The sequence below is a fragment of the Sodiomyces alkalinus genome (assembly GCF_003711515.1).
Source record: "Sodiomyces alkalinus F11 unplaced genomic scaffold SODALscaffold_7, whole genome shotgun sequence".
In the NCBI taxonomy this organism is placed as follows: Eukaryota; Fungi; Ascomycota; class Sordariomycetes; order Glomerellales; family Plectosphaerellaceae; genus Sodiomyces; species Sodiomyces alkalinus.
The window spans coordinates 1931415-1944923 of NW_021167085.1; the positions used below are offsets into that span (position 1 = coordinate 1931415).

Below are 13509 nucleotides of genomic sequence, written 5' to 3' on the forward strand. Positions count from 1 at the left end.
AAGCTTCCTTCCCCACGGGAGGAACAAATGTAGGAGGTGAGGACGTCTCTATTTTGTATGACTTGAGATAATCCTCCCTTTTCTTCCCTTGGTTTTTGTTTTGACTCTCCACTCCTCCCTCCCGTTCCGCTGTCCCTGACCGTCGAAGATTTCGCGCCTGAGGGGAACAAGGAAAACGAAAAAATAGAACCCGACACCCCTCCCCAACGCCGGAACGGAGGGGGAAAAAAAGATATCAAGTCATGCCCGCGGAAATGGTTGGGAAACTTTTTTTTTAACGGGTCCTGGCCTGAACCTTGGGTGCCGCACCCTTGGATCCCTGCTTGCTGGCGATCCGGGCAGTCTGGCCCTTACCCGCCGCGGCGAGCTTGGCCTTCTCGGCCTTCTTCGCGCTGGCATCCGCCGCCTTCTTCTCCTTGCCCTCCTGGATGGCAGCAGCGCGGGCCGCCGAGCGGGCCTCCGGACGCTGGTTGCGCCTCTCCTTGATCACATCGAGGGAAGCACCGACGATGGCACGCTGCGCCTTGACGGTTCTCCGGGTGCGCTTCTTGGCAACTTCCTGTAGTGGGTGTCAGCGGGATTATGCTGACCACCATGCTCCCATATCACATTGGGCTAGCAGTCTTGGCCCGTCCCCCTTTGCCCTAATCCCAGAAAGAGTCCTCCTCTTTATGTAAAAACACGCGGGGTGTGGGATCGCCAGAACTGTTTTCTTCAACTCCGCGGCTTGCTTCGAAGGCGGGGTTGCGCAAAGAAAAGCATAGGGCTGAATCGTACCTCGGAGATACCCTTGCGGTGTTGGCGGCGGTAGAGAACAGTCCAGGCAATGCGGCGGGGGTTCTTGCGCTGGAGGAAGAGGGACTGCGACTTGCTGTTCTGGAATCGGAAGATCTTGCTGTCGCCACGGACGTAGAGCTTACCCTACACGTTCGATAAACTCGTCAGTTTCCAAGCTCTCGTTCAATATAGCGACCTTTTCCTCCCTCCTTCTCATCCAAAAAAAATCCAATCCATCCATGTCGTCATCACTATCAAACTGCCGGCATATCCGAGGAGAGGGGGGGCGGTAATGATCGGGAGTCGTACCTTGCCAGGGTAGATTCTCTGGCCCGAGAAGGAGTCGTCGTACGTGCGCATCTTGATAGGGAACTCGAGAGTCAGTAGGGACTTAATGTGAGGAGATGCGAAATCAACGGAAGACTTGGCTCTGGGATGTGTGCGTTTTCCGACTAGACAGAGGAGGTATTTCTAGTCCCCAGTCACGACGTAAAACAAAACCCAGTGATGGATGGACAATTTCCTTTGCGCAATACGTACTTTGGCGGTGTTTGGCGAACGCTTGACTTGTTGGCTGGTCGGTGATGAGGTCGAAAGAGTACGCCTCTCGAAGTCCCAATTCAATTTTCGCCGAACTACCTGTGTCGATGGTGGTGGGCGACAACCCATGCCCTGCCCCACCCCCCCTTCGCTTAAAGTCACGTGTGTGGCTGTGTTCCTTGCCTAGTCCCAACCCGTTGTGGCTTGATGCTTTAATCACCGACCCTACCTCCTCCGTAATTTCAGGAGGGCTTTTCCTGCGTTCCACCCGCATGGAAAACCCCTACCATGATATTCGACCCCGACTCCATTGCGTCAATCGTTCATCAGCATTTTCGGGACCTTCCTTCCAAGCGGAAGCCCCAGGTCAGAGATAATGGCATTCATGAATGGGTGCCGCTGAGCGGTTTCGTTGCTGAGCATTCAGGGGGCTTAAGTTGTCTTGCTGTTGCGTGAGTTCTCTCTCTCGTCAGGGCTAAAGCGAAGGTCATGGTTGATTATCCGTCCAGACTCAGGAGAAGTATGTAGTCTTCTGGTCGGAATGGGGCAGACGTCGAATAGAAGCCTTTGATCCGTTCAATGTCAATCGCATTCAATTGACGGGGGGCTGTAGTTTCTGTAAAGACGACTGACTAGGGAACCAGAACCGGGATGAAATGTCTTCCATCCGCAAAAGTCCCTCAAGCTAACGGAAATGTACTTCACGACTGGCACGCAGAGATCCTGGCCCTCAGGGCCCTCAATCAATTTTTCCTCACTGAGTGTCGCCATCTTCTGGACAACGGCGGTGAACAAACTGATATCATCCGCCGTCGGCCACAACAGGAGCGAAATTTTGCTTCCCAGCACAGGGATACCTGGCAGGCCCAGCCTTTCGCTATCCGGGATGACGTTCGCTTGCACATGTACTGCTCGGAAGCGCCTTGTGGCGATGCCAGTATGGAGCTGACCATGGCAGACCAAGAGGACGCCTCACCATGGGAGATGCTACCGCCTCTGACTGCGACCAATGGGGCGCCCGAGGGTCATGGTGGCAGTGACCACCGGAATGGTGACACTGTTCTGCTCGGCCGGGGATATTTCTCCCAACTGGGCGTCGTACGCCGGAAGCCCGCTAGGGCAGACGCACCCCCTACTGCGTCTAAATCGTGCTCCGACAAGCTGGCCCTGCGACAATGCACGTCCGTATTGTCGTCGCTGACGTCGCTGCTTATTCACCCTGGAAACGCATACATCCGCTGCCTAATCGTGGCCGAGTCACAGTACACGCCCGCGGGGTTCGAGCGCTCGTTCTCTGCCAAAGGACGAATGAGTAGTCTTGAGGGAAGGACGTGGCATGGTGGATATGCCTTCGTGCCGTTCCAAGTCGCTACCACCAGACGAGAATTCGACTTCTCAAAACGCAGCGTGAGACAGCAATCAGAGCGGATAGCGGCGAGTAACTTGGCGGTTGCTTGGAATCCCAGGCTCGAGGAGGGACTTATAGGGGGTGTACTGCAAGGGAGGAAAGCTTTCGACAGCAAAGGGGCGAGTCAGGTTTCGAGGAGGAAGATGTGGGCTCTCGCTCGGGAGATATCTGCTATCTTGGCAGACGATCACAGTCCAATATGCAGCAAGCTCTCGGCAGATAGCTACGACGCCGTCAAGACGGGAGAGTGTTCGCAAGCTCGAAGGGCAGTCTTGGAAGACGCCAAACGGGAGGCCTTGGCCAGTTGGGTGCCCAATGTTCGTGATGAAAACTGGTCTATAGGGTAGCTTCGGATAGGAGGACTTCGCTCCCAGTGGCATACCAAGAATCAACTCTAGTCGGATGACTTCTTCCGTCCGAGCTGATAGATTCCTTCCTGCCCATCTTGTTGCTGCATCAGCTCGGCTACGCTGTTAGGACCACGCAGTGATGCCATCACATCCATCACCATTTAGAAATCTCCCAGGAAGTCACTCAGGTTGTTGCAAAGAGGTGCATTCGTGATGCCAGGTTCATATTCTTAGGGATGTACCTTTTCCCCAAATTCCGGTAAAACCGAGATGCCTAGACCCAATTTTTCCTTTCCCTTTTGCCGCCATCGCCAGGTTCATATGCATCATGGATCCTCAGACGGCTTTGATCCGTTCCCGTTGCTTACTCGACCTTGCTCTCGAAGTTCTCGCCCTCTACAAGGTCAGGGATCTCGTCATCATCTCCCTCCTTCTCAGTCTTCTGGAGGTTCTGGTAGCTCTCGGCAAGCTTGCGGAGAGAGGCCAGCGAGTCGGGGCCAAGCTGGTTGAGGATACCGGGGACGAGCTCGGTAAGTTCCTTATCCTCGCCATTGCCGTAGATAGCGAAGGTGTTGGCGGGGACGGCGGCGTGAACTAGTAGCGAAAGCTCCTGTCAGAAATCGTTCCCACATGGATGTTCAATATCCCGTTCGTTCTCGCCTCCGACACATACCCTTGGGGGCAGCAAAGTGGATAACGTTGCCGTCCGACTTGAACATGTTGACCTCCTCAATGGCCTGGATGGGCTGGACGTTCAGCTTCTTCAGGGACGCCTGAAGCTTCTTGTCGTCGGCGCCGGACCTAACGGGAGCCCGCTTCTGCTTCCTCCGCGGGGTGCCCTTGCCACTATCACAAAGTCAGTATCCAGGCCAGATATGTCGTGATCGTATTCTCTGTCGTCCTAGGCATGGTAGAAGGACTCGCGAACAAAGGACGTCATTTAATGAACCCAGACATACCCTGAGGGGTCAAATGTCAGCCACACCCGTCATACATCGAACTACCAAATATTCAGCACATACCAACGCGCGCAACGGCACCAAGCTTCTTAAGACGCTCTTGAACGTCGGCCATGTTGCTCTGACTGTTCGATGGGCCAAAAAAATTGTCTACCGAGGGATGATGGGATTCGGTGTTCGGAAGGCGGTGGTTCTACTCGTACAATCGCGTTAGTAATGGCAGGGAACGCAAAATTCACGGAGAGACGACCGCCAGTGCATAAATTAAAAGATATTCGTTAAAACTGCAATTTGAACTTACCTTGATTCGTTCGTCGTCCGCTTAACGTCGTGAGGCTGCGCGGCGTGGTGGTGATGACTATTGGAGAAAGATGGTTTTGTGCGTTGCCAAGACTTTTCGCTTGCGGAATTAGTAATATCCGTATCAGCCCCTCATTGTGAGGTGGCTTCACCGAGTCTCACCGGTTCTCACCCATACCTTAATCTACTTGGTACCACTAATATCTTAGGAACGATCGTTTTAGGCTTCCATTCCTGCTCTATCTTGGTGTCTATAGTAGCATACCTTAAGGTAAGGTAGTGTAGCAATACCTTGATGTCTCTTAGTATTCACCTACGACAGAGTTCTTCTAAGAAGCCTATTTTCTAGTCCGCTAGGCTTTGAGTTGTGTTCCGATAGATTTTCAGTCTGGCATGCAAAGGCCAGAGGCTTATGCCAGAGGTACGATTCTGACCAACATGAAGTCACAGATGCCACTCTCTTTGAGCTATTAACGCGCATTGAACATAGCAGTTTTGTAAAGAAATACTTTCTCTCTGCTTAGGCCTGACCCTTGGGTTTTCCTACTCATGATACCCAATTCAAAACGCCTCGTTTCCCGGAGTCAACATATTGTGCCTAGTACAGCATTGTACACGTGTATGTTTTACATGGAGCGGTTGGAGGGAGCCTGCTCCCTACTTGGTCGTAAGACCGGCCTCACGTTTCATGGCTTCTTGTTGTAGCTTGAGCTCCTGGGCCTTCTTTTCGTGTTCCGATATTGCCGCCTCTTGTTTCGACTTGATGTCCTCATCCCAAACAGTCCAGACTAAACAGGTGGTTAGCCGAAAATCGATTACCGCAGTACAGAGGGGAGCGATGGCTGAGCATTTACTTGGCTTGTTCGACTTGGAGTGTTCCTTCAGTTTCTTGACGTACTGGTCGAAGTCGGCTTGAATTTGTTCCCGATTGGCGAGACTCCGTTTCTGTAGGTCGGGGTTGTACCTCTTGAATAGCTCTTCTTCGGTGGGAGTAAGCCACATCGTCAAGGCCGGGCCGCCGATAACCACGACTCCTCCCCTGTACAAGGGCTTGGTAAGCGAAGTGCTCGATGGCGCTGAAGCGGAACGGGGGAACCTACGTGACGAGCATCTTGGACCATAGCCTCCAATTTACTGGCTTCCCCATATTGGCGGATTGCTGTCGAGGACAGAACAGCCAGGCGGAGAGCACTTGAATGGTGTAGCCGAAAGAACTGCAGCGGAATACCTAAACCTTGGGCTTCGCGCTAGGTACCTCATGTATCGTGCCATGACGCTACCATACCTTGAGGTAGGTATGGAGTCAAGATGGAAGGCGGTGAGCTTATTTGCCAAGCCAAGCGATGGGTGATGTTGATTACTCAGCAGATTGATCAGGCACGTCCCGGCTCAACACAACATAGGAAGAATAGGTAGGTATTGTAAGAAAACCGCATGTTTTTCGTACAAGAAAAGAAGCTCTTCTGCTTGAAATCAATCATATAGCTTGGTACCCCAACCGTAACCTCCCTGACGAGCGACTCCATCATCGTTAAGACACTTCCCAGCTGTGAGTTTGTTTGGACACAGCCTGAAATGAATGCGAATGCCGCCCTATCTGAATTCCTTCGACCCAAAGGCATAAAATGGAGGCCATGGTCTTCCCTACATCGAGGTTACCGTCTTTTACGGCCTCCAGAGATCCCAGATGAAGCTGGGAGTCTCGCCAGGGGCTGTTTCGTACGTGTACTGAGCAGGTTACATCTCGCTGTCATTCACGGGAGGCGTATAAGGTACGAAGACGAGACAAATCGGGCTGATTCCCCCGTGCCTACTCGTCCCTCGTCTGATAGTTGGGAGACCTTGGCCTGTCCTCTCTAAAGTAAGGTGCTCTGAAATTACTCCGTACATACAACGCATCGATCGCTCGCTTGGCTGTTCGCTGTCCATGGTCCGCTATTGTCGGCATTTGAATGACAGATTTGAGCAAAGCTCAGTGGTCCAATGACATGCTGGAGGGGTTTCAAGGTTGACGCTGGTGGTACCATGCACCATGCATGATGTCGGATCGACAGGGCCCGTACCAGGATGTGGCAGGCTCTTCCCGCCGTCTGGGACACAACATGTTTCTGGGCATGGCACTTTTTCCAGATGCTGTTGGCCTCCTGGTTTTGGTTCCTTCCGAAGTCATCCGGGAGGCTTTGTCTTCTGGGAGTTCCGTGGGATTTATGTGCTATATTTCTCCAACCGGAGGAACAGCAATTGATCGGCAACGCGATGTTGTTGGATGTGCTGCTCAGATGGTATTTATCACTGCACGTACTCCACATCTCCGTCCTTATTTTTTGTTCTTTTTGTTGGGGTTTGAATGATGGATTTCCCCCCCCAATAAACTTCGTGACTACTACGTAACGAATTGAGCGGTTGTTGTTTTATTTTGGTGGAACACCACTGAATGAGCTGGTTGTCCCAAACTGTCAGTTCCCCGAACCTCTTCAAGCAGTCAGCTCCGCCATTTAGCGCCGTATTTCAACTGTTGTGGGCGTTTACAGTACCCGTCACTAAGTGGGACTATGGGATAGGGCGAAGGGCTAGGACTCAGGAGAGGAGGGATGGAAGCTACCTTTTACCAAGGACGGATACTCCTGCCATTCGTCATGCCCCTTTCACGGCTAGCGGCTGCGAGTCACCGTGGGAGGCCTACGGAGTACCTAAGCAAATCATGGCTGCACCCTGCCCTCCGGCTCCAGTAACCGACGACCTGTGAGTTTTTAGTTCGCTTTAGAAGACCCACATTCTTCAGGCCATTGTTCGCTATTCGTTGTTCTACCCCTTCCCGCTATGTACAACTTTATGCCCCATACATACCCCTGTGACCCTCCCCCTTCCACTCTTTTCTTTCGCCGCCCCCCTTTCCCCCGCTCTTTCCGGTCTTCCGTCCATCGCCAGGGTCGCGCCGCAGGAACAGAGGTCAGAGGTCAGAAGAGGTCAGAGGCCAGAGGCCAGAGGTCAGCTGGACCAACGAAATCAGCTGCCAACATAATTTTACTGCCGGACCCTTACAGAGAGTAATGCGTCCTGTCTTCAATTTCTCCCATCAGCCCGTATTTGGTGCCCCATAATCCATACTCCCTCTTTCTTCTACGGAGCACGATATTCTTTCAAGCGTTCTTCAACTCTAAATCGCATTAGTTGCGCCATACACGGCGGTGCAATCTCTGTTTTGCATATTCCTTCGAATTTCTACTCCTACGGATTCCACTTCTCTTTCGGGTCCACGACACTAATTCGCTGACCTAGACTCCATTACGGGCATACTCCCTGCTGACTGTCGTTCCTGTTCTTCCTCACGAGTATAATCATATACTTATACCGACGCACCTAAGCGAAATCACACGTGCCGCCACTTTGGCTGATTTAGCTGTCGCTAGCTACTTTTTCTCAGTCTAGTTTTGCTTCGCCATTGCGTCTCTCGACGCCTTTCGACGCTTCGAACTCTCCTTACCCTGCCGTCGCAGTTCAGATACGCTGCCGACACTGTCCATCGACACAACCCGAGACCACAAAGGCGCACAAAGGACCTCTCCCAACCGAACACCAACCCGCGATTTCAACCTCGATGCGACACTAGGAGCATTCCCGCGAGGTTGCTTTTTATTTTGAAGAGAACTGCGACTCTTGCTTAAGCTTACTTGCTCTTGCCTTGCAGCAGCCGTTCTCTCGGCCGTTTTCCTTTTCCTCCAATAGCCACAACGGCTGTTCGTACAGTGCGAGCCCAAATCGGCGGCCACGAGACGGGGGGCGGGTAAATAATGGCGTACCAAGGCGGATATCCCTCACAACATGCCTACGGTCATGGCGGCGCCGGACCACGTCCGCCGCCTCCACGAGACCCGTACCAGCCTGGACCTCCTCGCCATGTCGAACCCCCGCAACAGCATTATGATCGCGGTTACCACGATGATTACGACTATGATCATCATGATGGCTATGGCCAGGACTATGTCAGACAGCATCAGCACCAGGATCCAGGTTATGGACGGGGTCCTCCCCAAAACAACCAAGGTTATCCGCATACAGATCAATACGGGCCTGGACAAGGCAGAGGTGACAGGCCGCCGCCAATGGGAAGAGGGGGTCCTATGCCCCGGTCGATGACAGCCGACCCATCGCGCGGCGGCCCGTATCCGTCCCGAGGAGGTCATGCTGGACATAGAGGAGGCTATGCCAACCGTCCTCCGCCAGGAGGCCCAGTTAGGCCTGTCCAGTATGAGCGGTCCGCCAATTCAGACCCTCCGCGTAAGTGTCATTTGCCAGCTAATTGGTGTTCTTTCACACTAATGTTTTTTTCTTTCATACTGCTTTAGCTCACCGTCAGCGACCCATGGGGGAGGGCCCCAGGAGCCCCACGAGCCCGACAGGTTTTGGAGGCGCTTTCCCAACCTTCCCCGGACATCAGCGCCAAGCGGATTTCGATCACGAAAATCAGATGGTCAACCAAATGGCCGGTATGGACATCTCGCAGACAACTTCGACAGGCCATCACAGCGGAAGCGTGAACCCCCACAACATGCGTTCTGCTGCAGGTCCTTACGGTCGACCGCCTGTAGATCCTCGAGGACCTCCACCGCAGGGATCTCAGCAAGGCTATTTTGATCCACGCCCCGGCCCAGGTCCTCGTCCTGCTTACGGGGCGGAGTACCGTAGCGATGACGGATACGGACGCCCTCCGCCTAGGGATGACTTCGGGCCTCCTTCTCGGAGTATGACGATGCCGGTGAACGACCCCATGGCCCGGGGGCCGCCACAGCGCACAGGCACCATGCCCTTGAATGGACCCCATGTTACAGGTGGACTGCCACCCCGACCATCGACGTCGAACAGTCATCGCCCCCCGACACAGCGCGTGTCCCCCCTGAACCAAGGCACCCTGCCGACCCCTGCTGGAGGCTACACCGCTGCTGACTCAGAATATGAGAATGCCGATCAGGGATATTATGGAGGGGAAGCAGTCGGTGATGTTCTAGACGCTTATTATACGCCCGCACGCATGAGCAATCCCGAATATTCAAGGAACCCAGCATCCGCGAGTTCTGATGCACTTCAATATGACGGGCCATCCATGCATCGAGGTTCTCTCGGTCAACATTCAGGCCCTGCGGTTCCGGAAGAGCTGCGACCAGGACCTGAGCGTGTCTCCAATATGAGCCGTGCCAAGTCGCAACCCGACCTCAGGGAGCCGGAGACTGCCGTGTTCGAAATGGCTGGCGATGCGCCTCCTTTACCCCCAATGAACAACTCCTACGCGATGCACACTTTCGACCGTCACCCATCGCTTGGCAGTCAATCAGCGACAATGGCACCGCGACCAGGCGTACCATCCAACCCATCACAGTCTCGAGGACCCGATTCCTTGCCCTCTCATCCTACGCCAATACGACCGGGTCACATGCCCAATTCTATGGTGAATGTGCACGATCGCCCTGCCCCAGTGCGCAACTACAACGGGTCGAGCGGTGGCCCGCAGCAAGCTCAGCCTATACCACAGCAGCAGAAACCCCATACGCCCCAGTCAGCCCCTTCATCTGCACCAGCCACTGTTCCGGTGACACCCGAGGAGCTGGAACAGTTGCGCGTTCTCATCAAGAACAACCCGAATGACCAGGAATCCGCTTTGAGACTGGCGAAGAGACTTATCGAGGCTTCCGACGTCCTGGTCTCGCATTTGCCAGACCCGAAAAGCCGTGCCCGGGCCCGAGAACGGTACTTGGTGGACGCCAACAAGATACTGAAAAAGCTATCGAGTGCACAGAACGTAGAAGCGATGTTCGTCTACGCAGACTCTCTCGGCCGAGGGTTGTTCAGCCTCGAGCCCGAGAACAAAGAAGCATTCACCTTGTATCAGTCGGCGGCCAAGCTGGGCCATGCGGCTGCGGCCTACCGTACGGCAGTCTGCTGCGAGATAGGGCACGAGGAAGGGGGCGGGACCAGGAAGGACCCGCTCAAAGCGATTCAGTGGTACAAGCGGGCAGCGACTCTCGGGGATACGCCGGCAATGTACAAGATGGGCATGATCCTCCTGAAAGGTCTCCTCGGCCAACCCAAGAACCCGCGTGAAGCCATAAGCTGGTTGAAACGGGCCGCCGAGAGAGCCGACCCAGAGAACCCACACGCTCTCCACGAACTGGGTATGTTGTACGAATCAGCCTCGCCGAACGACGTGATCATCAAGGATGAGGCGTATGCCTTTCAGCTGTTCAAGCAGGCTGCGGAGCTGGGCTACAAGTTCTCGCAATTCCGTCTCGGTTGCGCGTATGAGTATGGGTCGATGGGCTGCCCCATCGACCCCAGGCTGTCCATCATGTGGTACTCAAAGGCGGCCACTCAGGAGGAGCACCAAGCCGAGCTGGCGCTCAGTGGCTGGTACTTGACGGGTGCAGAAGGCGTGCTCCAACAGAGCGACACGGAGGCGTATCTGTGGGCGCGCAAAGCAGCCATTGCCGGCCTCGCCAAGGCCGAGTATGCTATGGGCTACTTCACAGAGGTTGGCATCGGAACTTCCGTGAACTTGGAGGACGCGAAGCGGTGGTACTGGCGCGCGGCTGGCAAGTGGCCTCTTCCCCCCCCCCCCTGCGAGGCATATGGTGGCAACGTTGGTGTCGTGAAGATGGTGACTGACGGGAAAATATCAAAACCTACAGCCCAAGACTTCCCCAAGGCACGGGAGCGACTAGAAGATCTCAAGCGAACAAGCAAAACGGCGCCCCGGCAGAGGGAGCGGGTTGCGAGAACCAAACTTGGGAAACAACAGGAGGGTGAGTGTACCAACGTGTGACGGAAGCACTTCATCCCTGTGGGTTTTTTCAAGTACTAATAAACTCATGACAGTGTTCCGTTAAACAAACTGGCTGAAGGGGTTCGCCACTATTCACCTCCCCAGCCAGATGATCGGATGGGACTACTGAACTACGCTGCCGCAGTGACCGATGAAACATCCGAAACGAGATTCCACGCCACGGATGAACGTAATGTTGGACAGTGAAGCAATACGACAGCAACTTTGCCAGGTAGTTGCACGATTGTCAAAACAAGAAGAAGAAGAAAACGGGAACGGAAAAGGAAAAGAAAAACAACAGGACAGGCGGGGCATGGATGATGACACTGGTCTTCCTTGAGCCCCTGGACCATGACCTTTGATGGCTGCGGTGGAAATGATACGAACGGGGTGTTTTCCACGTTTCAGGGGCATACTGGCTCCGTCTTTGCTATTCTGCACATGAGGCGTAGTTGGTGGCTGGTCCTAACACCAGTCCTGAAGAAGATGATATATATAGGTGTGTTTTGCACCTATAATGTGAAGCTGGACATATATCTGGGAGGTACTTGGAGTCGGTGTAAGAGTCGGCATTATGAGGAGTTGGATCACATCAGATGTTATCTTGGATGTTATATGCGCGCACTCTATCTAGGTAGTTATGATGGGATTCGGACGAATGAGGGAATACTGAAGATATGACATGAAGCTCCATGGTGCTAGATCTGAGGCATTCTGATATATGTGGTTGGTTTCTGGCGGTCCATTAAAAGAGTAATTTTTTTTTAAAAAAAAAAAAAAAAAAAAAAAAAAGGACTCATGATAATAACAAAGAACTCTTCAAGGCTATTGCGGCGATGGCAACTGAACCACCTGGTCTGTTGGATTCTTCCAGTTCGTGTTTGACGAAGGTCTATTTCTGTGTCCAAATGCAGAAGGATAAGAATGTGAACTTGAATAGTGGCTGACCTCCTACACACAAGGGCAGCTAGGCCCTCTCCTTCAATCCCTTAGAAAAGACATAAGTTTTATATACAACACTGGATGGTTCTCGCATGTCCAGGCTTTTCCGTGGGAGAAACACGTCCCAGATGAGTGTCATGGACGCAACAACAAAAGCAGACTCGTCTTCTCAAACAGAAATGATGGCCCCTGCTTTTACACATGCATGTGGGTTGCAGCCATCTTTCGCCTTTCCTTCGAGCCCGGCTTCTACACCCACTATTCTGGGCATCGGGTGTCGGTCAATCAAGATTTCTAGTTCCGCGGATTTGAGTATGGCAGCGGTTGGCTGAGCGTAGCTTAGGAGGAGGTAGTCTCCTTCTTGACCTCCTGCTTCACCTCCTCCTTGATTTCCTGGACGGCACCGACGACGCCCTTCTTGGACTGCTCGTGGAGGAAGATTCGGGTGAGCTGAACGATGCCGACCATACCCATGAAGAAGTTGACGGCAGCAAGGCTGTGACGGGAAATCGCATTAGATTAGTTGTCATTCTGCGGAAGGAAACCGCCAGGACCGGCTCCAAGACGGATGTTGGGGGAGGAAGGGGGACGCGGAAACGGACAGGATGTTCCTAGGCTTGATGATGAGGCACCAACGGGTCCAGATGAGTCCAGTGGCAGTCAGCGCACCGTTCTGGGTAACGGAGAGCTTCTCGGCGGGGCGGAAGAAGTCGGAGATGCCAGCGAGGACGATGCACCACTGTGGAAAGGAGTCAGCATAGTCTTCCCTCGCGACAAGATGTTTATTCGCCCGGAAAATAAAGAACGAAAAGAAGAAGGAAGGACAGGAAGACAGAAAAAAAGAAAGAAAATCGCCGTACCTTCATGATGGGCGCCCAGAAATGCACCGTCTTCAGACCGACCGGACTGTCCCACATGCGCTTGAACCAGCTGGCCTGACCCTGGGCCTCGGCGCCTGCGGAGGAGCTCTGCCACCGCTTGGAACCGTTGCGGAAGAACTGCTGGGCGCGGAAGGGAGAGTAGGCGTTTCGGAAGGCGGTGCGAGCCGCGCCGGGACCGGTGAACATTTGCTGTTGGAAGATTGGCCGCGCGGCGCGGTAGAAGTTGGTTGTGGGAGCCATCTCGGTTTTCGGGAGCTGGAGGACGTTGGGGGAGAAAAGGGCGAAATTGGCTGGGGGGGGGGGGGGGAAGGTCACGCGAGGTCCTGTTGGCCTTGGGCTACGGACTTTGCGTCGATGTGTCGATATCTGACGTTCAATGGTGATCCCTGGATAGTGGAGAAGAAGTGACGGCTCTGGAGGTGGTTGAGGAACGGGGCGAGTGCGGAGTGTGTAGTTGCAAGTCAGCAACTTTTGATAGGGACGGGAAGGTGTGGAGGCGGAGAGGAATTGAGATTCCAGATTTGAGCGGAGATAATCG

The 13509-nt window shown here is 53.8% G+C and overlaps 6 protein-coding genes across 6 annotated transcripts; 2 read left to right on the forward strand and 4 right to left on the reverse strand.

Annotated features, from left to right (window-relative positions):
• Positions 1-274: 274 nt before the first annotated feature.
• Positions 275-1137, reverse strand: SODALDRAFT_279665 (60S ribosomal protein L24a; the record flags this gene model as incomplete). Its single annotated transcript, XM_028608181.1, has 3 exons — positions 275-559; positions 778-921; positions 1087-1137. The coding sequence occupies 3 exons, from the start codon at positions 1135-1137 to the stop codon at positions 275-277; spliced, it is 480 nt and encodes a 159-aa protein (XP_028465432.1).
• Positions 1138-1791: 654 nt separating this feature from the next.
• SODALDRAFT_334738 (hypothetical protein) lies at positions 1792-3133 on the forward strand. Its single transcript, XM_028612282.1, has one exon. It carries the CDS (start codon positions 1969-1971, stop codon positions 3070-3072), a length of 1104 nt encoding a protein of 367 aa, XP_028465433.1. The 5' UTR covers positions 1792-1968; the 3' UTR covers positions 3073-3133.
• SODALDRAFT_334739 (NAC-domain-containing protein) lies at positions 3068-4180 on the reverse strand. Its single transcript, XM_028612283.1, has 3 exons — positions 4098-4180; positions 3749-3922; positions 3068-3669 (listed from the first exon to the last, which is right to left on the reverse strand). Exons 1-3 carry the CDS (start codon positions 4147-4149, stop codon positions 3440-3442), a joined length of 456 nt encoding a protein of 151 aa, XP_028465434.1. The 5' UTR covers positions 4150-4180; the 3' UTR covers positions 3068-3439.
• Positions 4181-4627: 447 nt separating this feature from the next.
• On the reverse strand, positions 4628-5603 carry SODALDRAFT_334742 (CBP4 domain-containing protein). Its single transcript, XM_028612284.1, has 3 exons — positions 5435-5603; positions 5189-5373; positions 4628-5122 (listed from the first exon to the last, which is right to left on the reverse strand). Exons 1-3 carry the CDS (start codon positions 5479-5481, stop codon positions 4992-4994), a joined length of 363 nt encoding a protein of 120 aa, XP_028465435.1. The 5' UTR covers positions 5482-5603; the 3' UTR covers positions 4628-4991.
• A 2177-nt stretch (positions 5604-7780) lies between these two features.
• On the forward strand, positions 7781-11356 carry SODALDRAFT_201517 (hypothetical protein). The gene is made up of 3 exons (XM_028607211.1): positions 7781-8612; positions 8681-11128; positions 11202-11356. Exons 1-3 carry the CDS (start codon positions 8126-8128, stop codon positions 11210-11212), a joined length of 2946 nt encoding a protein of 981 aa, XP_028465436.1. The 5' UTR covers positions 7781-8125; the 3' UTR covers positions 11213-11356.
• A 599-nt stretch (positions 11357-11955) lies between these two features.
• SODALDRAFT_334744 (UPF0041-domain-containing protein) lies at positions 11956-13278 on the reverse strand. Its single transcript, XM_028612285.1, has 3 exons — positions 12951-13278; positions 12693-12829; positions 11956-12586 (listed from the first exon to the last, which is right to left on the reverse strand). The coding sequence occupies exons 1-3, from the start codon at positions 13209-13211 to the stop codon at positions 12430-12432; spliced, it is 555 nt and encodes a 184-aa protein (XP_028465437.1). The 5' UTR covers positions 13212-13278; the 3' UTR covers positions 11956-12429.
• Between the last annotated feature and the right edge of the window lie 231 nt (positions 13279-13509).

What these genes read in the sequence shown, in the direction of transcription:
- SODALDRAFT_334738 (XM_028612282.1), top strand. Translation starts at nt 1,969, where the DNA reads ATGAAATGTCTTCCATCCGCAAAAGTCCCTCAAGCTAACGGAAATGTA.
- SODALDRAFT_334739 (XM_028612283.1), bottom strand. Translation starts at nt 4,149, where the DNA reads ATGGCCGACGTTCAAGAGCGTCTTAAGAAGCTTGGTGCCGTTGCGCGC. An exon ending in TGGTGCCGTTGCGCGCGTTG is followed by an intron (nt 3,923 to 4,097) that starts GTATGTGCTGAA and finishes GACTTTGTGATA; the next exon opens with GTGGCAAGGGCACCCCGCGG. An exon ending in CCACTTTGCTGCCCCCAAGG is followed by an intron (nt 3,670 to 3,748) that starts GTATGTGTCGGA and finishes TTTCGCTACTAG; the next exon opens with TTCACGCCGCCGTCCCCGCC.
- SODALDRAFT_334742 (XM_028612284.1), bottom strand. Translation starts at nt 5,481, where the DNA reads ATGGGGAAGCCAGTAAATTGGAGGCTATGGTCCAAGATGCTCGTCAC. An exon ending in TGGTCCAAGATGCTCGTCAC is followed by an intron (nt 5,374 to 5,434) that starts GTAGGTTCCCCC and finishes GCCCTTGTACAG; the next exon opens with GGGAGGAGTCGTGGTTATCG. An exon ending in CTCCAAGTCGAACAAGCCAA is followed by an intron (nt 5,123 to 5,188) that starts GTAAATGCTCAG and finishes CCACCTGTTTAG; the next exon opens with TCTGGACTGTTTGGGATGAG.
- SODALDRAFT_201517 (XM_028607211.1), top strand. Translation starts at nt 8,126, where the DNA reads ATGGCGTACCAAGGCGGATATCCCTCACAACATGCCTACGGTCATGGC. An exon ending in CGCCAATTCAGACCCTCCGC is followed by an intron (nt 8,613 to 8,680) that starts GTAAGTGTCATT and finishes ATACTGCTTTAG; the next exon opens with CTCACCGTCAGCGACCCATG.
- SODALDRAFT_334744 (XM_028612285.1), bottom strand. Translation starts at nt 13,211, where the DNA reads ATGGCTCCCACAACCAACTTCTACCGCGCCGCGCGGCCAATCTTCCAA. An exon ending in TCTGGGCGCCCATCATGAAG is followed by an intron (nt 12,830 to 12,950) that starts GTACGGCGATTT and finishes TCCTTTCCACAG; the next exon opens with TGGTGCATCGTCCTCGCTGG. An exon ending in ATCAAGCCTAGGAACATCCT is followed by an intron (nt 12,587 to 12,692) that starts GTCCGTTTCCGC and finishes TTCCCGTCACAG; the next exon opens with CCTTGCTGCCGTCAACTTCT.